At 40.0% G+C, this 26,376-nt stretch overlaps 2 protein-coding genes across 2 annotated transcripts in view; both read left to right on the top strand.

Moving 5' to 3' along the window:
- The window catches only part of LOC307156386 (uncharacterized protein), a gene marked incomplete at its 3' end in the record, with an annotated part of 51,248 nt that overhangs the window by 6,125 nt on the left and 18,747 nt on the right, over positions 1-26,376 (top strand). The gene's annotated exons all lie outside the window — the stretch shown is intronic.
- Positions 135-3,057, top strand: LOC307156390 (uncharacterized protein). Its single transcript, XM_079867701.1, has 2 exons — positions 135-491; positions 1,982-3,057. The coding sequence occupies exons 1-2, from the start codon at positions 447-449 to the stop codon at positions 2,276-2,278; spliced, it is 342 nt and encodes a 113-aa protein (XP_079723827.1). The 5' UTR covers positions 135-446; the 3' UTR covers positions 2,279-3,057.

The raw sequence follows: 26,376 nt of genomic DNA, 5'->3' as shown, positions 1-26,376 counted from the left end.
AGGGCAACACCATGTCCAAGGTGTGGAGACAGGTGCTGGAGAGCCACTGCGAGGAGCACCTGCAGAGGAAAGACCTCTACACCAACCTCCTCAGCCAGTACAATGAACCTGGAAAGATCACAAGTAAGACAGATTATTTTTTTCGTTCAGTGTTGAGGCAAAGACTAAAATAGTGAGACAGTGAAACAGTACAGAGTGCAGACAAAAACAACAGAAAGCCTTCATTGTAATAGAGTACATAAGCTCTAATGCTACTGTCAATTCTGAAATTGAGTTTTTCCATCACTAATGAGGTCTGTATCAGTGTATATTTTCTCTGCCTTCAGGGAATTTGAGCATCTCCTTCCAGTTACCTCCACCAAGGGCAGAGCTGCCATCGCCCAAACTGCTGCGGAAGGCCTTCCTCATTGCTGAGGCGGATAACAGAGGACTACCGCACTCAGATAATGTCCACGTTTGGAAAAGTACTAAAGTATGACTCCACCAAAAAGGTAAATTTGACAGTCTTATGAAGGCAAATATGTTTGTATGTATGCTTTATTCAACATTAGCATTTTTGCCATTATAACCAAGCTTCAGCATTAATAACGATGATAATGATAATAATGACAATAATAATAATATAGGGATGGGACGGTATGAAAATTTTATATCACGACAATAGTGACCAAAATTATCGTGATTATCAATATCAAGTTAAATTTTGCAACATCTCGTTAAACATTGTTAACAGTTTAACTCTGTTAAACTCGTTAAACAGAGTTAAACATCTCGTTTTATCATTTTGTTAAAACGAGATGAAAGTGTTCAAAAATAACTGATTCTCACACTGAAAACATTTCAACAAGTTTTATATTTGAAAACCAACAAACAACAAATAAAACAAGCAGCTCTATGCACTTTTTTAAGCAAGATTATATGCTGTGGCATTTCCTTCCTTATAATGACCGTCGTCAATAGCAAAGCATTAAAACAGCGCACATCCATGTATCACAACGGACGCGCTCATTTCATTCAAATACAACTTGCCATCTTGCGTCTCCGTTTTTGATTGTACTGAAAATGAAATCATTGATTTGATAATATTGTTACAGAGTTTGATAATATTGTTGTGATCATCTTGTCTGGACTATTGTTTTGTAAATTAATTTATAAACAGGTAAGATTTAAACATTAATCTCAATTCATGTCCCCGTAATTATGTGGTAAAAAAAATAATAAAAAAAATAAAAAAATTCGGTGTAATAAGTGTACAATATACATTATTATCCCTTAAATGTCACTCTTAATAGTCTTGTTTGAACTTGATCGTATGTCTTTGGCTCAAAGCCACTTGCTGCAAACTTTTCTTCGCGGAAGCTTCACGTTTATTTCAAGTGAGTGAGATCAAATATTTTAACTCAAAACAACATTTTGTGCCCAATTATTTCCCAGACATAGTTTTGGTATTGAGGTCAAAGTTAACTTGCCTTGCGTTCGCTATATACAGTGGGTGATGGTCACACAAGAGGACTCGGCAGATTTGAAGTGTTTCCCCCCTATTGCAGTGACTTTTTTTTGTGCGAGTTATGCTGACAGGGTGACCATCATCGATTAAGTTTCCCTCGGGACTTTTGTAAAAGCTAAAATATGACCACACCTCAGATTTGATCCTCATAAAAGGCTGAAAAATCTCCCGAGCACGGCCACTGCCTTCCGCCATTCCTTCTCGAATAAAAAACAACAACAACATTGCACGCTGCGCCAGAGCTGTTGCTGGCTGGATTTACAGTGAGTTATTAAAATCGTGATAATCAAACACGGTTTAAATGATAATTCAATTTTAAACAATAATACTAACCGTCAGTACATTTTATCGTGGTTTATAGTGAAACCGGTAATCGTCCCATCCCTATAGTAATAATAACACCTCACTAAAACACAAAGGTCAACAGTGTACCAAAAAAGATCTAAATGTTTGTCAATGTTAATCTGTTATCAGATCTACAAGAAACTGTCTGGGGATGGGAAACGCACTGCAGAATGGTGCACCAATGTGGTCAATGAACAGGGGCAGATCCTCATGTCTGTCTTGACGTGTGAGGAGTCACTGGAGAAGCTGCGGCCAATGACTGAAGGACTCATGGACAGGTACACGAGAGCAGGAGAGGCGCCTCCCGAACTCATGTACGTGGACCGTGGCTGCTGTCATGTCCATGGGGTCTCGTCATTGGAGCAGCTCTTCAGCAACTGGCATGCTGATACGGCTGGACATTTTTCATTGGATAAACCGATTTGATGCCGCCGTCAGAACAGATCACCATCCAAAATATGCCCTGTTCAAGTCTGCACCCTCTGCTGCAGTCTTCTCATACAACAAAAACGACATGGTACTGCTCTTGCAGGCCATACGTGCAGGACACTCAACCCACTACGACTCCCTGACTGGGGGCCCAGGAGACTTTTGTGCAAATCCAAAGTGCTATTGATGTCCCGAAGGGAGCAGGAGGGATGGACGAGAACCAGGTGCATCTATTCAAGGACCCAGCAACAGTGCATCATGTCTGGCAGAACCAGCAGAAACACCCACAGTGCCTCCAGGACCCACCAGGGTGGAATATGTACACCGATATAAAGTACATCACACGTAACGGTGTGCGCCTTCCGCGGTACACGGCGGTAAGAGGCAGCAATAGCCTCGAAGGCTTTCACTCCTTTCTGCACAGCATGATTGCTGGGCCCCATTGACCGGTTGCACCAACAGGGCTTACGTCTGGTCTTAAGGTAAGTAGGTCTTAACTCAGCATTCTAAGTCCGACCTAAAAGTTACGACAGTTGCACCATCCAGGCTTAAATCCTCTTCTCGCTAAGACCGGACGTAAATCTTACGCCTAGTCAGTAGCAGGCGTAAATTCAAAATCTAGGCATATAATAGCGTTAATAGCCGTTATCCGACAGATAGTGTTTCTATAGTAACCACTTGATAACTCAGCAGTAAAGACATGGCGCGCCTTATGCACAGACTTTACAATGAGTGGGCTTTTAGACGGGAGAGGGTTATTAGGGACAGAAGCAATCCATTGGACATTTACATTGTTACAATGAGGTTTCGATTCTGTCGGTGTGATAAACAGTTACAGTTTGTGTTGAACCACAACACAGCATTGATACCAGCATTACAGCTGTTAATAGCGCTATGTTTTTATGCAAATGGTGCGTTTCAAAACACTGTTGGAGACATGATTAATGTCCACAAATCCACCGCGTGTCGATTGATACGGCTACAAGTTAACAAAACAGCGGAAGATAGTTTACAGCGTAACCTAGCAACGCACGCTGCTAGTCAACTGCTATAGTTCCGTGGTCATTCACATGAACGTGCAACACTAAGACCAGGCGTAGTTAAGCCTAGGCTTAAGTTTGGTTGGTGCAACTGACGTTAAGTCAACTCTAAAGACTGGTCTTAACTAAGACCTACTTAGCAGTTAGGACCAGGGAGTGTGGAGGAGGTTAATTACAGGCCGCCTGTTCCCCCTTGGTGATGAGCGTATTGGACTTGATTATCTGTTTGCCCAGTCGTCAGACTCTTTCAGTGCTCCTGACCATTATGCTCACAACCAGAGAGACACTGCGTGTGGATGAGGATGAGGAGGATGATGAAGCTTCTGCCAACCAGCCAGACGAATCCCCGGAGAAGGACGATGTGGGCTACACCTCTTGACAGTGAGAGAGACCGTTTGACTCCACTTAGGAGAAATCTGTGCCTCACTGACCAGGTTGTGGCTCCAGAGCTAGATTCACTGGGTAGAGGATGTGTGTGGCCCAAATCACCTCCCTGGGTACCAACACGTTGAAGAGCCGAGTAACATTCTTGTTGAAATTGTGTTGGAGGAGGGAAAGCTTACGTAACACCCACGACCGTAACATCCAGCAATTTGACAGTCTCTACTCGGCACGCTGGGGCAATGCGCTCTTCAGTCGCACAAATGGAAATCCGGCAGAGTATTCCATAGTACAAAAGCTGAAGTTCAGCAAAAGGTACTCAGCTGCTGACCTGCTGGACTCAAGGAAGAACCGCCTGACGTACTGCCTCATTAAACAGCTGTGGCTTCACCCAAACTGTGGAGCGAAGACACGTGGGTCGCCGCAAAAGCAAGAGGTCACCAGGCTGTTCCAGCATGTCCAACAAAGGGTGACTGTTGATGACCCTGAACTCAGCAAGCTTGGGATTCCAATCCACAGGAGGTCTTGTCGGCCAGAAATGTCACCGATCAAGGCCTATCCATCCTATGCCGTCAGCAGTCTCTTTCTGGCACCAGCCAACCCCCAGCACCAGAGCTTTCTGATGAACAGCCCCACACCAGCCGGCCTCAAGTGCAGTATGAGGTCACTCCGTCTCTGGCAGGAACCAGGAGACTAAAACAGAGTCCCTCATAGTTTGCCTCCATCCTCCACTCAGCCACCGCCATGTTCCTCCACTCTGCCATCGCCGTTTTTATCCACTCTGCCACACATCGTTGCTGCCGGACTCCAGCCCACCCACAGTCAGGTGAAGGCAGGACCCCTAACTGTGCCTCTTGCTGACCACCTTCGGTCACCGGCAAGGTCAACAATCTACAAAAGGAAGAGGGCAGAGCCCCTGTTAGGCTGTACATTTGTGTGCTATGTGGCCTACCGACAAGGTCACAAAAAATAAAATAAAAAACGAATTGTGAGAGAAGAAAGTCATCCCTCTAAAAAGGACTTGATGGGAAAACTTTTGAAGAATTTTAAGAGGCAATGGACCATGTTTTGGCCCCTTGAGTGACAAAGGGGTTGTAAATAGTTTTGCTGTTCTATATTACTGTTCATGTTCTACAATTGTTGTGTTCCCCTGTGTTATTTATTAGCTACACTGTGGTGCTCTGTTCTTTTTCAAGCACAACCAGCTTGTATATAGTTTTGCTGTTCTATTAGTAATGTTCCACGACTGTCGTGCTATTTGTTGGCTACACTGTGGTGCTGTGTATTGCCCTCCAATTTCATGCACTTTATTGTATTATGTTATTTGTGGTTCGCTTAAACTTGGCACTTGTCGACCAGTTGAGCTGTACACAGGTCACCAATCCTCCTCTTCCTCACCTACAAATCCCTCCACACACTTGCACCCCAGTATCTCACTGACCTCCACACTTAGTCAATCACGGCCCCTCCGGTCCTCTGACATGGATCAGCATGCCATCTCCCGCACCAGATTCTGGACCTTTGGAGACAAAGCCTTCTGTGCTGAAAAAAAAAAAGCACATGTAAGCACATCTATGCACTGAGGCCTTTGGCCCCCAACCCTCCTTTTTGTAAGGTCAAAATGGGTATCTCGATATAAATCAAAGTTATTTTTTTATCATCATTATTACCACTACATGTTGTACGATATATTACATGATATATAATATATATATATATTATATGATATACGATATATTTTGCTATTCTATTGCATGTTCCATTGGAACAGCCTCCATTGTCATGTATGCTCCTCCAACACAACAACTGTTGTGTTACTTGACACATTTTGTTTTCTACACTTTGGCCCTGTTTTACACTTGTTGTGTTTTACACTCCCATTTCATGCACTTTATATTTTAAATAAAGTGGTCAGTGTTACAGCGAGTTGTGGAGTGTCTATTAATGAATGCAACAATGAGGGTGTACATTTACCAGAAATAGGGGACAAAAGTGCCAGAATAATTGCAGGTAAGGACATATACCAAGGTACCTATAGTAACCCCTTTAAATCAGTCTCCCACTAGTCATAGGGCCACTTATAGAAATACTCAAGTGCCATAATGAATAAATGGCTTCTAGGGGAAAAATACAAAGTGCTCTCACATGTTTGAATAAACCCAATTACTTTATTGCAAGCCATACTTGGAAAACAAAACAGTACAGGGACAGAATGGCATATGAAAGCTTGCAAAAGCATGCATTAAATAAGACTTGACTTTAAATTTTTGTTTATAGACAGGAGTTGCTTCTTGAGCCTAAACTTATTTAATTCAGTGTCTGGCATTTCATAAAGTCTTTATAAATGCAATTTAAGCCTATGATTTTATAACAAAACACTACAGTACAGTACAGTACAAGTGTGTTATGAGCATTACGCTGATCCAATAGATGAAAGATACACTCACTCTCTACTCACAAGTCAATTCTATTATTATACCAGTAAATCAGGGGAGAGCGCGAACGCAGTCCCCCACTACCAGAAATTATGCAGTCGAGATTCCCACATTTGGGGAATTCGCAGGGGTCAGCACAACCGGAGTGCAATGGCTGAGCCTCGCCCTGGGTGAACCACCTTCATGATCATGGTGTCTCCCCTGCCAGGTAAGTATGAGTTGTACACGTTCCCTCTTGAGGAGTCACTGAAGGCAACATCATTCTCAACCACGGTGAGACGCCACTTCACTACACATGGTTCATCATCACGATCTATTCTAAACCCTCAATTTATTCTCTAAACTCTGGATCTTGTTAAATCATCAGTCATGTTGTTTTACCAGGTGTACTGTCTAGGCTGACTGTTGACAATGAGACCTTCCGACTGGCCGAGAGTCTACATTCCCTGAACACTCGACTGTAGATCTCTCTACCAATCATAGAGAAGATTTGACTCCACTCCACCAATCAGGCAAGACACGTTTTGCATGTGAAATGGTGCAGTTACAGCATCTGCCAGCAGGGGCAAATGGGACTAATCAAATTGTGAAACTGCTTTAGCACACAAAAGTTATTCATTGAATAAAACCTACTGTTTCACATGAAAAAAGAAGACAGTCGGCTGCATCACTACACAACACATACTATATACTAGTAAAGGTAGAATGATGATTATACTTGGAATGGGACGCTTGCTTAGTATTTACCAATTTCTATGATTACTCGCAACAACTTTAAAACAAAATTCACAACAACATACACTACTTCCATTAACCTCTACTGTCACACAATGCTAAATTAATTTCTTTCATTAACCAGTTTAGGGGGGTGCACCGTTCCCGGAGGTACTGCAATACCGGGTCGATGCGTGGAGTGGACGGAGCAAGCCCCTATTCCATCTCCCTGATCCAAAAATCAATTTAATATATGGTGCCCGGGTAGGGCACGTATCAGATATTAAACTGATAAGAACAGATACTACACTTGATCTTAGCCAAAAGGCCGAGAAGCGATACCCACAAATGGTCACCAGTAGCAACTGCACTCTTTGAAACACCAAATCTGATGATGGTAAGCTTTTATTACATTTTTTTTTTAGAATGTTTTTTATAGTTTTTGTATAGAATGTAATTGTTAACATTACTCAGACAAGGCTTAAAGGGTCACAAACTACCTTGAAACCAATCAGGACAACGTGTGATCGTTAACGAGTGGATCTCTGAGCTGGGGTGAGTGAGTGGAGGCGGGGCTAATTTGCATATTCATAGAACCGCATGTACTAAACGAGGCAATGGTGTAGAGCAGTGTTTCCCAACCCTGCTCCTTGAGGCACACCTACTATGGCAAGCCGTTTTAACATTTAATCCTTAAAACCTACTAGTATCTATTTTCATGCTACTAGTACTTATTTTTTTAGATACTAGTATCTTTTCCATTAAGTACTAGTACTTATTCATTAGCTACTAGTGCTTATTCTTTAGATACTAGTGCCTATTTGTTAGATACTAGTGCTTATTCTTTTGGTACTAGTACCTTTTTAAATATACTAGTACTTATTCATTAGATACTAGTTCTTTTTATTAGATACTAGTACCTATTAAAAAGACACTAGTACTTATTCATTAGATACTAGTGCCTATTAAATCGGTACTAGTACTTATTCATTAGATACTAGTACTTATTCATTAGTTACTAGTATTTATTATTAGATACTAGTACTTATTAATTAGATTCTAGTACCTATTAAATAGATACTAGTACTTATTCATTAGATAATAGTACTTATTCATTAGCTACTAGTACTTATTAGCTACTAGTACTTATTCAATAGCTACTAGTACTTATTCATTAGATACTAGTACTTATTCATTAGCTACTAGTACTTATTCAATAGACACTAGTACTTATCTTTTGTAATTGTTACGAGTAACTATTCTTATTTTACTAGTCACAGCTGCTTTTTTACTCGTCTTATGTTATGACTAGTCAGAATGGCCACTGTAGAGTTCAATTAAAAATCTTACTAGTAAAATAAAAAAAATTGTACTAGTAACATTTGGAATAAATACTAGTATCTAATAAATAGGTACTAGTATCTGCTAATTAATAAGTAGTATCTAATTAATAGGTACTAGTATCTAATGGATAAGTACTAGTATCTATTGAATAAGTACTAGTAGCTAATAAATAGGTACTAGTATCTGCTAATTAATAAGTAGTATCTAATTGATAGGTACTAGTATCTAATGGATAAGTACTAGTATCTATTGAATAAGTACTAGTAGCTAATTAATAAGTACTAGTATCTAATAATTAGGTACTAGTATCTGCTAATTAATAAGTAGTATCTAATTAATAAGTACTAGTATCTAATGGATAAGTACTAGTATCTAATGAATAAATACTAGTATCTAATAAATAGGTACTAGTATCTGCTAATTAATAAGTAGTGTCTAATTAATAGGTACTAGTATCTATTGAATAAGTACTAGTAGCTAATTAATAAGTACTAGTATCTAATTAATGGGTACTAGTATCTAATGAATAAGTAGCTAATGAATAAGTACTAGTATCTAAAAAATAAGTACTAGTAGGGCTGGGCGATAAATCGATTTTATCGATTAACTCGAATGTGTAGTTTACGTCGATTTGTTTGAATGAAAATCGGTTTTCTCTTTAACATTCGCCGACGCTCCCCGCTGGGCTCCCGTAGCTCCGAACGGGCTCAGCCCTTCTCCCGCGCGTTTGCACAGAAGCCTTTTAGTCTGAGGCATGATGCCTTGTCTTCCTATGTCTGAGGTCTGAGGATGTCCTAAAATGTACACCGTACATAAGAGTGTGGTATCAACGATTGACTTGTGCAACCCATTTTGAGAGCGAGAGAGAGAAGACGCGGCACCGCTGAACACTCACGCGGTTGGTAAAATTGCGTCTTGGAGAAAGTTTTAAAATGATTGATTTGATTTTATAATCTGTGTGGATTCATTTAGGCTACTCTTACAATGTACATGCTAAAGTGAATCAATGTTTGCGGGGGAATTTCCTGCATTATAAGTGGTAGACCTGCGGGAATTATTAAAATACTATTGAAGTAGCTCCTTTCTAGGTACTAAATCGTCACTGGAGGCTGACTTGCTGCTCTCGCGCTCAGACAGGTGTTGTTGTTGTGCGCGCTAGGGAACGTAATGCGCCATACGTCATTGCGTCGCTATATCAGTGATATCGCGATATGACACTTTTTTTATCATGTAAGATTTTATACCGGTATTATCGTGGACGGTATGATATGGCACACCCCTAGTTGGGAAACACTGGTGTAGTTAAGACATGAAGAAATTTTTTTCAAGGAGAAAACTTTTAAATGTGTCATTTTGATGATCAAATGAGTTTTTGGGATAAAATTATTGACTACAGGGGGACTTTAACTGAATAATCCACTGTATCATCACATTCATACCAAAGATACTACTGCACCAATTCATTATTTAAAAAGAAGTATGAATTTTGAGAGCATTGTAGCCTTATAACTGATAAATAAATTAAGTAGCTACTTAGAAACTGAACTCATTTCAATTCTATAATTGTACCAGTAAATCAGGGGAGAGCGCGAACGCAGTCCCCCACTACCAGAAATTATGCAGTCGAGATTCCCACATTTGGGGAATTCGCAGGGGTCAGCACAACCGGAGTGCAATGGCTGAGCCTCGCCCTGGGTGAACCACCTTCATGATCATGGTGTCTCCCCTGCCAGGTAAGTATGAGTTGTACACGTTCCCTGTGGGGGCGTCACTGAAGGCAACACCATTCTCAACCACGGTGAGACGCCACTTCACTACACATGGTTCATCATCATGATCTATTCTAAACCCTCAATCTATTCTCTAACCAGGCCTGAGGGAGCTCTTTTCCAGCTACAAGATTGCTTTGCCCAGACCAAATGGGAGTTATGTGAACATCAAGAATTATTAGAGTATACGCAAACTGCTCTGTTTTATATTACAAGTTGTATTGACACAGTCACAGTGAACAAATGGATCCGAGTTTATCCAACTCACAAACCATGGATGACCAAAGAAGCCCACACCCTCCTCAAAGCACGGGATACTGCAGTCAAGTCAGGAGACAGGGCCTTGTATGGGCCTAAAGCTGACCTAAAAAGTGGCATTAAAGATGCCAAAAAGGCCTACAAAAGAAAGATTGAGGATCACTTCTCAGATAACAACACTTCACAGATAACAACACAAGGCGGGTGTGGCAAGGTGTACAACATACTACAAGGACAGAAGCAATTCAAACTCTAAAAACGACACTTCGTTAGCAGAGGAGCTTAACTGTTTCTTTCCTCGGTTCGAAATAAAAAAATCACTCTCACATTCATCTCCACCTGATACAGGCACTTACTGTACAGGTACATGAAGACATGAAGTGAGACAACTGTGAACCCAAGGAAGGCCACTGGCCCGGACGGAGTACCTGCAAGGTGCTCAAGGCTTGTGCGTACCAACTCGCTCCTGTCTTCACCAATATCTTCAATCTGTCTCTGGCACAGGCCTTTGTTCCATCATGCCTTAAATCAGCCACTATCATCCCAGTCCCAGAAGGCTTGGTGTAGACAGTCTGAGTGACTACAGACCCATAGCTCTCACTCCAATTGTTATGAAGTGCTTTGAGAGACTGGTACTGAGGCATATTAAAACTAGCCTCCCTTCTACCTTTGACCCTTATCAATTTGCATACAGGTCAAACTACATGATCTCTGAGCTGGTGTGAGTGAGTGAAGGCAGGGCTAATTTGCATACATTTATAGACTGCGTATACTAATTGAGGCAAGGGTGTAGAGTTACATTCAAGCTATTTTAAGGCAAGAAGAACTTTTTTTTTTCCAAGGAAAAAACATTGAAATGTCATTTTGATGATCAAAGATGAGTTTCAATAAAATTATCGACAATTCGGGAACTTTAACTGAATAATCCAATGTGCCATCACATCAATATCAGAGATACTACTGTACTAATTACAGATTTAAAAAGAAATATGAATTTTGAGAGTATCTCAGCCTTCAAACAAATGAAGTGACAACTTATTATCTAAGTACATTTCAATTCTATTATTGTACCAGTAAATCAGGGGAGAGCGCGAACGCAGTCCCCCACTACCAGAAATTATGCAGTCGAGATTCCCACATTTGGGGAATTCGCAGGGGTCAGCACAACCGGAGTGCAATGGCTGAGCCTCGCCCTGGGTGAACCACCTTCATGATCATGGTGTCTCCCCTGCCAGGTAAGTATGAGTTGTACATGTTCCCTGTAGGGGTGTCACTGAAGGCAACATCATTCTCAACCACGGTGAGACGCCACTTCACTACACATGGTTCATCATCACAATCTATTCTAGTGGTCGACCGATATATCGCCAAGGCCGATATATCGGCCGATATTTGGCATTTTTGAAATATCGGCATCGGCCGATAAGTTTTTCTGATTGGCCGATGAGTTGAAAGCGGGACTTTTATTTTGACGGGCGGCGCTGAGAACACCGGTGCCTGAAGAGAATGGCAACGGCTGCTCCTCAGATAAAACAGCGCTCACTCACATTCTCCGTCTTCATTAATTTACGATCTCTGTCAGTCATATCTAATACTTTGTTAGACAGAACTGGTAAACAAAGTAAGTAAATGGTAACTTATGCGAAGTAAGTAAAGTAAAGCGTTTGCTTTTATATTATTTGTAACAGAAAAGGCAAACAATCAGGCTAAAATACTTTCTCATTTGCCGTCAACATTCAGCAAATGCGCATCTACGTCATTTAAACATATCTCTGAATATCTAATAAACATTTAATTTCACAAACCTTGCAGATTTAATTGAATCCAACTCTGATATCTTGTGAAGTGTGCATTACTGCCTGCGAGTGACGGTCGGTCCGTGATTAAATGCGAACAGAAGATCAGCTTCACAGGAGACGCGATCAAAAATCCTTCATTTTAAAATATGCTGATATATAACCAGTTGCCAACTGTGTCATATTCATATCATTTTCACTGTGCTGTATGTAAAATTAGCGTTACCTTGTCTTTATTTGAAAAAATATGATTACCAGCACGAAATTACCAGATTACTGAGTGCCCTGTTACAGTGTTTACATAACGTTACTTTTTATTCACATATTCATATATTTCTAAACAATTACTTTGTGAAAAATACTGTAATAGGATTGCAAATTTAAGAAGTTGCCATCTAAAGTATAAAAGCATGTTTATTTTAAAAATTTGTTTTATAATTTATTTATAATTAATTAAATATTGATTAAAATAAATATATAAAAAAATATCGGCTTTATATCGGCCACCCTGCTCTCCAAGATATCGGCAATCAAAAAACCAATATCGGTCGACCACTAATCTATTCTAAACCCTCAATCTATTCTCTAAACACAACATGACCGATGATTTAACAACAATCCAGAGTTTACAGTCGTACAGTCTATAGACCCTTTTTGCGCCAAGGTCACAATTACGTCACAGCGTTAGCTGGGGGCAAAAAAAAGGGAAAACTGGAGGCAGTCAATACAAACCAGCACAGATTTGGCTACATAAGAAGCTTAAACTGTCATCTTGTTGTGTTGTTGGGTGCCAGAATCGACGGAGCGCAGGCTTCCAATTTAATATTTTAATCGTACAGTGTTTTCTAAACTATTGTGATTATTTGTGAATCATCTGTGATTGCATACAGTGTTGTGATTGATTGTGACTAGACTTAAGACTAGGGATGGCGAAAACAAAAAATTTTCTTGACCGACCACCGAGCCTCATTAGCCGGTTGAAATCGGTTAACCAATTAGTTTAAAATATGCTACGCTATTTGAAATAACAGCCATTTCGAGTCGCGCCTGCAATTTCGCAACTCTGTCGCATCTCTCTGCCGTTCTGCCTCCCGCTCACGTCACTTTTTTAAAATCCCCTACAGCGCGAAACATGAGTCCCGCAAACGCGGCGCCGAGGAGCTTGTATGTAATCGGAGGACAAATGGCTCCTTAGTTTCGATATGGTTTGGGTACAAGGTGATCGCGTTGAAAATAAAGGCGTTTGTCTAGCGTTAGAAGCTCATTTGAAACATTGCCGCGGCTCAGTTAAGAAAATGACAGCTCCGAAGAGACGCCGCTTTAGTTTGAGGTAGTGCTAACAATAATAAAGAAAGATGATGATTCCTGTCGTCTGCCCTGGCTCTAACCTCAAGTGTTTTAGCCTGTAGCCTTTACTTTTCGCAAATCTTGTGAGCGCACGAACCCAAACGCTGTGACCTCGCGCCAAATGTTTTTATTGGTTTATTAACAAACAGGCGAGTTATGAAAAATTGAGTGTGAGGGATTTGTTCACTTCACACAAAAAGATCTTGGAATGAGATGGCTAACTGTAGTAGCCAGGCATGAAAACAGGCCAGGGGTAAAAAAAGGTGAGAAGGACGCGGCATATATACCATATTTAAAAAAAAAAGTAATGAGTGAATAGGAACGCGTGAGAGTTAACACGAACAGATTAAATAAGTACAAAATTCTCACTTATTAATAGATTTGAACTATACTCCACAGTGATGAACCCCCCCCCCCCAAAAAAAAAAGCTGTAAGCTGCATTGGCATAGTAATACCAGTGTTTCTCACAGGAGTTTTTGGATCACTGTGGTGAGTGGACCTCTGCCACTCTAGGGGGGTTCGGAGGCATGCTCCCCCGTAAGAAAATTTTGTGCTTTTTAATGTTAAATTCATCAATCTGGTGCAAATTACACAAAAAAAATTCAAAACTCTTTTAATTACCGTGTCTGTCTACATTACTACTACAATAATAGTTATAATATTAATCCCATGATAGTAATAGCCATATATTGTAAAACAAATGCACTGAAAAATAAAGGAAACTTTCATAATTAGTTTTGTACTAATTTCTATACTTGAAAGAGTATATTTCTATACTTCACATTAAAGATGTGATTGGGCTAGCCCAGTGTCAATCAAGAAAAGAACCAGTAGGCTAACTGTTACTCTCTTGCATTGGCAAATCATGACATTTGAGATTAATACAGTGAAAAACAAAACTTGAAGATATTGCTGGTACAACAACAATTTATTGTTATTTATTAACAATGTATTTAAACTAGGGCTGTCAAACGATTAATCGCATCCAAAATAAAAGTTTGTGTTTACATAATTTATGTCTGTGTACAGAGTATAATTATTTTCTATATATAAATACACACACATGCATATATATTTTTAAGAAAATGTGTTATTTATATATAAAATATTTATATATAATATAAATTATATATCATATAAATATATATACACAGTATATACATGCAAATATTTCTTAAATATATACATGCATGTGTGTGTATTTATATATAGAAAATAATTATACACCGTACACACATATGTATTATGTAAAAACAAACTTTTATTTTGGATGCGATTAATCGCGATTAATCGTTTGACAGCCCTAATTTAAACAAGTCGTGTGTGTGTGTGCTTGTGTGCAAACGGAACTCCTCCAAGTCTGCAAGTCCAAAAATACTTCATTTTATTTTATTAAATGCATTTATGGTGAGATTATTATATTTTCATGTCAATCTGTGTTCATTTTGACCAAGAACCATGTGCTGTCACTTTAATTTTCAGCGCGTGCAGCACAGCAAAAATAGACTCGGTGCGGAAACGATTGCAGCATTCGCGTGCAGTGTGAAAGCTTTACCTGTTAACATGGGTGCTGGAAAAAAATACGCACTGTAAACGGACCACGGAGTATATGTGAAACGGGCGTGACTGACGCTTATATATGTTATATACGCTGACATATGTATTGTATGCTTATTAATCTTCGAGGCATTTAGCTGTGAGTGAGGTCTCCCACACTGCTTAATCCATTGTCGGCATCTTTCCACTTGGGTCTTGGGTTTTGGAAAGGCGAAAAAACGACCCCTCCCTCTAAACTTTTGGGGTACCTGCTGTTCTCGTCCTTCATAACTCGTGCTGAGAAGGATATATTTATATATATAAATATATATAAATATTTGTGCAACTGCGCAAACTTTGTTTTGAAGTTTAATGTTTGAGTTCCAGAGGAATTTGTGACTGTTTCACCTGTTCAACCACATCAAAGTTACGTAATTAGTAAGTCTGTGCTTTTTCTCTTTTTTTTCTCATGTGCTGACCGCTGTGCCTTGGTGAAACGGTGTTTGTACATGTCTATTTGTTTAATTATCATTGCAAGTAATCATAAAATACAGCTTATTGCAACAAAAAAAAGGTAGGCCTATTTACTGTGAGAAACGGACCTCGGGTTCGGGCTTAAGACATAACCGTATGGTCGGGTCGGGATAAATGATTTCAGGTACGGACTTCAGTTTAAAGCCGTGCAGACCTCTACCTAGGGGGGATTTCCCCCCCCCATTTTCCACAACAAAGTTCAGGCCCTGTCTCTCTACCAATCATAGAGAAGATTTGACTCGACTCCACCAATCAGGCAAGAGACACATTTTGCATGTGAAATGGTGCAGTTACGCATCTGCCAGCAGGGGCAAATGGAACTAATCAAATTGTGACCCACTGCTTTTGCACACAAAAGTTTATCATTGATAAAACCTACAGTTTCACATGCAGTAAAAAAAAAAAAGATGGTCTGCAACATCACTATGAAGCATTTTGAAAATATTAAGCAAGCATTCAAACAAAATCATTATGCTACCTTTACTAATATATATAGTATATGATTACTCACAACAACTTTAAAACACCCATGCACAACAACAAACTACTTCTATTAACCTCTACTGTCACAGACAACTAAACTAATTTCTATCATTAACCACTTTAGGGGGGTGCACCGTTCCCGGTGGTACTGCAATACCGGGTCGATGCGTGGAGTGGACGGAGCAAGCCCCTATTCCATCTCCCTGATCCAAAAATCAATTTAATATATGGTGCCCGGGTAGGGCACGTATCAGATATTAAACTGATAAGAACAGATACTACACTTGATCTTAGCCAAAAGGCCGAGAAGCGATACCCACAAATGGTCACCAGTAGCAACTGCACTCTTTGAAACACCAAATCTGATGATGGCGAGTATTTATTTATTTTTATTTATTTATTCCTCAAAAAGTTATTGTATAGTATGTAATTGTTAACATTACTCAGATAAGGATTAAAGGGTCATAAACCCCCCTTACTTTAGCACCGGTCATTCACACCTCAGATTTGAAAAAGGCTGAAGAAATGCGTGTAGAAAGCTGTGGTGAGGGGGGGGAAGGGTTCAAGACAATAACACAACTCAAAAGACCTGCATCACAGTCACTACAGAACATTAGAAATGTGATTAGAGACAAAGATAAAACAGTGAGGGTTTGGGTTGGGGACTGAAACCCGGTGCCAATATGGCCAGTATGTACCGGACCGAATCAGAACACGGATTTCGGTGCCTCATTTGTGTGTCATTATTAATTGCTGTTAAAAGCTGTTGAGGTGGCGGCAAGGGTTTTTGAGTGAGCCATTAAACCGTTCATTCGACTAACGCGTTCAAAAACGCAGATTCGTTCAAAGATAGATGATATGAAACGAAACAAGGTATTAAAACTTTGTGAGCTACTTGACAAGGCTCGGCTGAGCAGCAATGGGCAACGCTAAATTAAGCTTCACTTCATGGAGATCAATGGCATTGATTTAATGCATTGACGCCATTCATGGGAAATACCCTTAAATGTTAAACGGATGATACGACAAAGATTTCGCTTTTCTTGGACATGGCAAAACCTTTTTCTCTTTTTTTTTTCTTGAATCTATGACTTGACCTGAAGGACAAAGGAAATCGCATGCGCTTGGGCTTGTTAAGTGCAAATCCACGGAGCCTCTGTACAACAGTGATAAACAGTCGTCTTATTATCAATTCACATGCACAGAGTGTAAAACAAGGAGGCATACCCTTACACCCTAATGAAAAGAGAAAAAAAGTGAATATCGCGGTTGCTTGCATTCCTCTATTAATGCCTGTTGGTAGTACTGTAACTGCCTGTTAGTAGTACTGTAACTGTTAAATTAATGTAGTTGGGTTAGGTTTTATTGTGAATTTGTTATGTAAATTAGTTGTTTTTGTATTTACTTATGAAGGGGGTGGAGTGGAATCCACTGCTGCTTCAATGTATATGTAATGAGTGATTATAATCAAGGTATTAATCAATATTTTTCCTTCTAAATATCAAATGAGTTGAATGACTTCTTTGGAGATTTTATTTTGTTATAGAAGTTACCAGTGTGATTACTGAAATGTTCTTTTCATGTATTCTTTAATGTCAGTATTTGATATCTGAATGCAGTAACAGTGCTCGCTTATTTAGCCCGGCTTCCAGAAATGAAATAGGGAAATGTTTTGTGTTTGAGAAAGGTCTTCAACATGTTAAAACACATAGGGGTCATTGAAGCCAATAGTTTAAGGCAGGGCTCGACATTAAGCCTTTTCATGTGCTTTCCTTTTCAAGTAAATCTGTCATTCACTTGTCCGAGTAAAAAAAGTTGCTTGTCCGGATTTTTTTTGGTGTGTGTGTGCTGTAAATATAATTTATTCTGAAGAAATATCCTCATCTGTGTTCAATCAGCTCTGATATATTTAAATCTGCATAATTGTCATATCTGCACCTTTAAATTTTATCAATAGATTAAATTGGAATAGCCTAATAAGATAATATAGGGCTGTTGTTACCCTAGGAAGGGCTGATCAAATTAAATAATTTACACTGTAAATTTAGAATGTCAGTAACCAGACAGTTTCTGGGTCCCATTGACTTCCATAGTATATTTTTTTCCTACTATGGAAGTCAATGGGACCCAGAAACTGCCTGTTACTGACATTCTTCTAAATATCTTCCTTTGTGTTCAGCAGAAGAAATAAATTCATACAGGTTTGAAACAACATGAGGGTGAGTATATGATGACAGAATTTTCAATTTAAAGTGAACTATTCCTTTAAGGAAGCTGTGTGTCGGTGTGTGTGTTAGTCTTCTTGCTTACAGGTTAAGGAACCACTGGCATTATTGGAGATTGACCGAATTGTTGTTCAGGACATGCTGGCACCCAGCAACCTAAATCTGCGACCTGGAAGGTCACAACATGCTTAACTTCAGGGTCCGAGTATCAGTTGCCTAATCTATGGAGATATGCTTCAGTCTAACTGTATGTGTGCGGAAAATTACTATGTTTATCTATTTCTTAGCCAATCAGACACTGCAACCTGAAGCAATGACGTAGCTTAGACCTTGGTGTAGGGTATAACTGCTGTGATCTTTGTAACTGTAAGCGGGGCGGCCTACGAACTCCTGTGTGAGTCTTGAAGCTGACTTCTTCTAATGAAACTGCAAACTATCTTCAGTAAAACTTTTCTTCAATTTTTTATAATTCTGACTCCGGGTCTTCTTTCAAAACTTCTTTCAAACATTTATAAACGTTGCGTACGCACAAAAAAAAAAGGCGTACGCCGCTCTCTACGCAATAATTGGTATTTATAAAAAAGCAAACTTGACGGGAAAATGTGCGGTCCTTCACGCAAACTCTGACCCAGGCGTACGCACAAAAATGGGTGAAATGAGAAATTGCGACACCGTCGGCAGATGGAAGAAACACATGAAAGTGTGTGAAACTGTAAACCGTTGTGTAAAAGAAATGGCAATACTGCCTCTCATAAATAACATGAAGACTTCACAAAGCAAGTCTTACAATTAACAACCTACACGAACACCCGTTTGATCGATCTGCAGTGTAAAACAAACAAAATCAAACGAAGATTACAACAGAAATGCAAATTAACACATATTTGCAAAAAGAAAAGTGAAATATGTTCTGCAATAATATTGGCATGTTATGCAATTCATTCTCAAAATTCTCCGCCTCAGTCACCACTCCACTTAAAGGAGAACTCCGGTCAACTTTAACATTGAGCTCATTTTTTTGTACATTTGGAGTGCTGTCAGTACAGAGAACAATGACAAAAATCGGTGTTGCCTACACCGTGTTATCCTCTTTTTAAAATTTGCACCCTGTTGACTTCAATGGGGCAAGTTTTAAACCTGCTTTTAGCCTCTTAACATCCTTGATGTGTCATTACAAGTGCCCAACCATATTGAGTGATTCCTTTAGAGTTAACACGAGTGAATCTGACTGCAGTAGATGTGAAAGATATGAATAAAAATGATGTTCTTTCAGCCAGCGCACATACCTGTATTTACATCCTGTTTTCGGTCGAAGTCCACAGTAGTCGATTGTCGAGTTCACGCGCATAGGTTATCACGCGCGTGAACTCGACAATCGACTACATCTACTGTGGACTATCGATTTTCAAATACTGCACCTGTCAATACAGAACGAAATATATTCTATAGCCTATTTTGCCGTCAACATATATAACATATAAACATCTTTTCCTACTCTATTTTGCCTGGAAACGCTTCCAACACGCTTGCGTGTCACGTGAAAAATAGGCGTCGGTTCTATTTCTTAAGACCAAGTAAAAGTACAGACTGTTTGTGGAAAATGATCTAAGACTGAAACTGTCCCCAATTCGGCCTAACATCGCTGCATTATGTAAGAACATCCAGAAATAAATATTAATAAAATTTAAAAAAAACTTGTTGTTAACAATTGGTGGTGTTGGGGGTACACCGGAAGATCTATAATAGCCGCTTTCCGACCGGAGGAACCTTTTCACAGTTCCTGCGCATGCGTCGCGAAACTGCGCATGCGTCGCGACTGAGTGCGTTGTTGTGTTTGGAGCTCCGTCTAATTAATTCAGAAACCTTGTTTTTCTTCTTTACACTCTTTTACAAACGAACTTTTTCATTTTTATAGCGTGTGAACATATCTGGAATACTATTCTCCTTAAAAAACAATCGGATTGCTCTGATATCGCTACATATATCCAACCTTTCGAACTTCCGCTACTAGCCTTAGCCCGCTAGCATTACACGCGTGGTCGCGCCTATCGATCGACTTATTTACACCCGTATCACTGAAAGCTATAATTCGCCATTATAGCACATCTGCTATAATGGCGAATATAACGGATGTGTGTCTAACGTTACCTTTGAGTGCAGGTGAGGACACCTTCGAGCTGCATTCTGTGCAGTTAGAGCTGGAATCCGTGGAGAAGCAGATCCGCGACCTACTAGAGAGACAGGCCGAGCTACGAGATCGACGTTTCGCGCTTGAAACATCACGCGCCGATGCTCACAGGTCAGTGGTTAGTAACCTTTTGACTCCGACCTCGTCTACTCCATGTGTTTCTCTGCCCAGGATGCGATCATCCCTGGTTTCATTCACTCCGGCACCGACACAACAACATGGACCCTGGGTGATTCCACAGCGGAAGACGCGGGCCAGGACCAGAGCTAGGACCTCTCCGCCCCTCCCGGCCTTCGAGATCTCCACCCGGAACCGCTTCTCCCCTCTACGCGAGACGGAACGCGACGCTGTGATCATCGGCAGTTCCATCGTCCGGCATGTCCGTGCTACCATAGGTAAAGGTAAGGTTCGCACTCACTGCTTTCCTGGTGCTCGTGTTCTCGATGTCGCTGCACAGGTTCCCGGGATTCTGAACGGTGACGAGCCCGTCGGAGCTGTCGTGCTGCACGCGGGAACGAACGACATCAGGCTACGGCAGTCGGAGGTTCTGAAGAAGGACTACAGGAGCCTGATCGAGACGGTACGCAGTACATCGCCTGAAACAACGATCATCGTGTCTGGACCGCTTCCCACCTACCGACTAGGACACGAAAGGTTCAGTAGATTATTTGCTCTAAATGAATGGTTAATGTCATGGTGTAATGAACAGAGACTGCTCTTTGTAAATAATTGGAATCTTTTCTGGGAGCGACCTAGGCTCTTCCGTGCTGATGGCCTGCACCCCAGCAGAATCGGAGCGGCTCTTCTGTCGGACAACATCTCCAAGACGCTACACACCATATGACTAGTAAGTCAAAGTCCAAATCACACTCTTTGCTGTCCAAACTTAATTGATATAAGTACCAATGTAGAACATTATATTGAAACTGTGTCTATTCCTCGTTTAGTGAGATCAAATAATAAATCTACTGCAGGATCTAAGAAAAATCTAATTGTGATTAAACCAGAAAATCTCAATATTAGTGAACAAAAACAATTTATAAAGCTAGGTCTTTTAAACATCAGATCGCTTACACCTAAGGCGGTTATTGTAAATGAAATGGTCACAGATAATAGTTTCGATGTACTTTGCCTTACTGAAACCTGGCTTAAACCAAATGATTATTTCGGTCTTAATGAGTCTACTCCTCCTGGATACTGTTACAAGCATGAGCCCCGTCTGATTGGTCGTGGCGGTGGTGTTGCTATAATCTATAAAGATATTCTTACTGTTACTCAGAAAACAGGTCACAGGTTTAATTCGTTTGAAGTACTTGTGCTAAATGTTACTCTCTTAGATGTAAGAAAGAAATCCATATTATCTCTAGCCTTGGCTACTGTATATAGACCGCCAGGGCCTTACGCTGATTTCCTAAAAGAGTTTGCAGACTTTCTCTCAGATCTTTTGGTCAATGTCGATAAAGCATTAATTGTTGGAGATTTTAACATACACGTAGATAATTCAAATGATGCTTTAGGGGCTGCGTTTACAGATTTATTAAACTCCTTTGGGGTCAAGCAAAACGTAACTGGTCCCACTCATCGTCTTAATCATACGCTAGATTTAATTATATCACATGGAGCCGATCCAACCGATATAGATATTATACCGCAAAGTGATGAAGTCACTGACCATTACATGGTCACTTGCATACTACATACCGCTGAAATTTGTCATGTTGCGCCGCGTTATCGACCAGGCAGAACAATCCTTCCAACAACTATAGATCATTTCTCAAATAGCTTACCTGATCTGTCTCAGCTGCTCAGTGAACCCAAACAAACAGATGAACTAGAGGAAATGACTAGCACTATGAGCACCATTTTCTCTAGTACATTAGACATCGTTGCACCAATTAGATTAAAAAAGGTTAGAGAGAAAACTAAAGCACCATGGTACAACAGTGTTACGCATGTTCTAAAGAGAGAAACTCGTAATTTAGAGCGTAAATGGAAACAAACTAATTTAGAGGTCTTTAGAATCGCATGGAAAGACAGTATGTCACGTTATAAAAAGGCCCTAAAAGCAGCCAGGGCTGAGCATCTCCGCAAACTAATAGAAAACAACCAAAATAATCCTAGGTTTTTATTTAACACCGTCGCTAGACTAACAAATAAACAGACGTTACCGGAGCAAAATATTCCGTCACAGTGTAGTAGTAATGATTTTATGAATTTCTTCACTGAGAAAATAGAAAGCATCAGAAACACAATTGTAAATGTACAATCTTTAATGGTGTCTTATGATTCAGCCTCAATTATCACCCCGCAAGAACAATTACAGCGCTTTGCAACTATAGGACAGGAAGAGTTAAATAAACTTATCATTGCATCTAAACCAACAACGTGTTTATTAGATCCAATACCAACTAAACTACTGAAACAAGTGTTACCTGTAGTGGAAGAGCCTCTTCTCAATATTATTAACTCGTCTTTATCCTTAGGTCATGTTCCAAGAATATTCAAGTTGGCAGTTATAAAACCTCTTATTAAGAAACCACAATTAGATCATAATAACCTAGCAAATTACAGACCCATTTCAAATCTTCCATTTATGTCTAAAATACTAGAAAAAGTTGTGTCCGCTCAACTGTGCTCTTTCTTGCAAGAAAATGATATCTATGAAAAGTTTCAGTCTGGATTCAGGCCGCACCATAGCACAGAAACTGCGCTCGTTAAAATCACAAATGATTTACTTTTAGCTTCTGACCAAGGCTGTATCTCAATACTAGTTTTACTTGATCTTAGTGCTGCGTTCGATACTATAGATCACACAATACTCTTAGACCGACTACAAAACTACACTGGTGTTCAGGGACAGGCATTAAGCTGGTTCAGATCATACTTATCAGACCGTTACCATTTTGTCTGCGTAAATGGGGAAAAATCGAAGATAACGTCAGTAAACTACGGTGTACCGCAAGGATCTGTGTTAGGCCCTCTGCTATTCTCAATATATATGCTGCCACTTGGTAATATTATAAGAAAACATGGAATTAATTTCCACTGTTATGCTGATGACACTCAATTATATATTTCATCACGACCAGATGAAAACGCTAAATTATCTAAATTAACAGAGTGTGTTAAAGATATAAAATACTGGATGACATGTAATTTTCTGCTATTAAATTCAGATAAAACGGAGGTATTACTTATTAGTCCAAAAAACTGCCCACAAAACCTCTTACAATACAACTTTAATTTAGAAGGGTGTCCTGTTACTTTATCCTCTACAGTAAAAGACCTGGGTGTTATATTAGACCGCAACTTGTCTTTTGAAAATCATATTTCATATGTTACAAGAACAGCCTTTTTCCACCTTAGAAACATTGCTAAGCTACGTAACATGCTATCTGTTTCTGATGCAGAAAAGTTAGTTCATGCATTCATGACCTCGAGACTAGATTACTGTAATGCTTTATTAGCTGGTTGTCCTGCATCCTCAATAAACAAGCTACAGTTAGTCCAAAATGCCGCCGCTAGAGTTCTTACTAGATCAAGAAAATACGATCATATAACACCAATTCTGTCGTCTCTACATTGGTTACCTATAAAGTTCCGTATCAATTACAAAGTATTGCTACTGACTTATAAAGCCCTAAACGGTTTAGCTCCCGTGTATTTAACGGAACTTCTATCGCCCTACAATCCATCGCGCTCTTTAAGATCACTAAATTCGAGGCTTCTGGTCATTCCTAGGATATCTAAGTCCACTAAAGGAGGGAGAGCGTTTTCACATTTAGCTCCTAAACTGTGGAATGGCCTTCCTGATATTGTTCGAGGCTCAGACTCGCTGTCCCAGTTTAAAACTAGATTAAAGACGCATCTCTTCAGCCAGGCATTCACATAATACTTACATTTTATACTACAGTTGAATCAGATTGAATGCATTAATATTGCGAACAGCAGCTACGCTAATTATTTCCCATATGCTTTTCTGTTGTTATCTCGGGACGCTAGTCCCGAGATAAATACAGATCGTCAGCTCCAGTTTGTATCCAGCCTCTCATGGAAACTACAGATTCTCCAACACCCGTGCAGAGACGACTCGGCGCCTGTGAAGAGACGACTCGACGCTGGCGATGTTTATGCCCTAAATCAATACATGATTAACTAACTGTATTTCTCTATGTACATTTCTGAAATGCACTTTCTGTAAAGCTGCTTTGAAACAATATGTATTGTGAAAAGCGCTATACAAATAAATTTGAATTGAAAATTTGAATTGAATTCCTAGAACTAGTATTGGCTAAAGTACCCGGATGTCGGCGTGTTCGCACCGCAGGAACTAGGAACGATTTTAGTTCTAGGAACTCCATTTGGAGGAACTAATTTAGGTCCTACTTCAGAGTAGGGTCTAAACCAGCACTATAGGAACTATCCGTTACGTTAGTGTGCGCTGATTGACCGAACGCACGTGGAACACCAGCACCCGCCATTTTTAAAACAGCTAGAATGTAAACACACAGATTATAGCCTATATATTTACTCCATAAACTAACTATACAAACATGGAAAACAGTGATAGATGGGTCTCTAAACCTTTATGCTGAAGAGAAAATCCAACGCAACTTTGAGGGGACCAAGCCAAACATGATTATGTATTTCTGCCCAGCTAGCAACACTGGACATCAACCACACGGCATAGGCTAATAACCTTTTTTCATATACTGTCTACTTTCTATAACAGTTCTATCTAATAAGATATTAAACAGTACTGTTAGACAGATTGCTAACTAATAAACACAGAGAATGCGAGCAGGTCCATCGCGCCGTCAAAATAAAAGTCAGCGTGCTTGCGTCACTCCCTTACCCCTCCTACCAGTTCCTATGGCCACTTGGCCAGTGCGAACGCAAACAGCAAAACCGAGTTTGGGGGAGAGTAGTTCTTAGAACTGTTTAGAAGTGGACAGTTCCTAGAACTACTTGGTCGGAAAGCGGCTAATGTTCTAATGTTAATGTGCTAATTCATTTCTATTATTGTACCAGTAAATCAGGGGAGAGCGCGAACGCAGTCCCCCACTACCAGAAATTATGCAGTCGAGATTCCCACATTTGGGGAATTCGCAGGGGTCAGCACAACCGGAGTGCAATGGCTGAGCCTCGCCCTGGGTGAACCACCTTCATGATCATGGTGTCTCCCCTGCCAGGTAAGTATGAGTTCTACACGTTCACTCTTGAGGAGTCACTGAAGGCAACATCATTCTCAACCACGGTGAGACGTCACTTCACTACACATGGTTCATCATCACAATCTATTCTACACCCTCAATCTATTCTCTAAACTCTGGATCTAGTTAAATCATCAGTCATGTTGTTTCTACAGTTGCACCGTTTATAGACCCTTTTTGCGCTGACGTCGCAATTATGGAGGCTGGAGGCAAAACAAAGGGAAAACTGGAGGCAGCCAATACAAACCAGCACAAATTCGGCTACATAAGGAGCTTAAACTGTCATCTTGTTGTGTTGTTGGGTGCCAGAATCGACGGAGCGCAGGCTTCCAATTTAAAATAATATCGCATGTTTTCTAAACTATTGTGATTATTTGTGAATAATCTGTGATTGTATACATTGTTGTGATTGATTGTGACTAGACTAGATTGTGACCTGTCAGATCGCCCATCCATTGAGTGAGTGTGTACGGACGGGTTAGAGCCCGACCGATATGGATTTTTGGGGGCCGATGCCGATATTAGGGAATAAAAAAAAGCCTGACATCGATATCAGCCGATGTTATTTATGTGCATATTATAATTCAGTACCACAGTACACTTTCCCATTCGTGTGTACAAACTTTTGACTTGTAGTGTATATCGAATAAACAGTATACATAAACAGAAAATATATATATAAATGTTTTGCAATGATCACTCAAATATGGTGATCAAACACTTGTAACAAAGATATGTAATGGAGGCAGGGTGAATGATAGAATAATACATCTGAGCTGTAACCAAACTAGTTTGCATTGCATGTTCGATTCTATATTATATTCTAAATAC

Source organism: Squalius cephalus, assembly GCF_949319135.1.
Source record: "Squalius cephalus genome assembly, chromosome: 3".
NCBI lineage: Eukaryota > Metazoa > Chordata > Actinopteri > Cypriniformes > Leuciscidae > Squalius > Squalius cephalus.
This window is presented reverse-complemented; position numbering and strand designations above follow the sequence as displayed.

What these genes read in the sequence shown, in the direction of transcription:
- LOC307156390 (XM_079867701.1), top strand. Translation starts at nt 447, where the DNA reads ATGTCCACGTTTGGAAAAGTACTAAAGTATGACTCCACCAAAAAG. An exon ending in AGTATGACTCCACCAAAAAG is followed by an intron (nt 492 to 1,981) that starts GTAAATTTGACA and finishes ATCTGTTATCAG; the next exon opens with ATCTACAAGAAACTGTCTGG.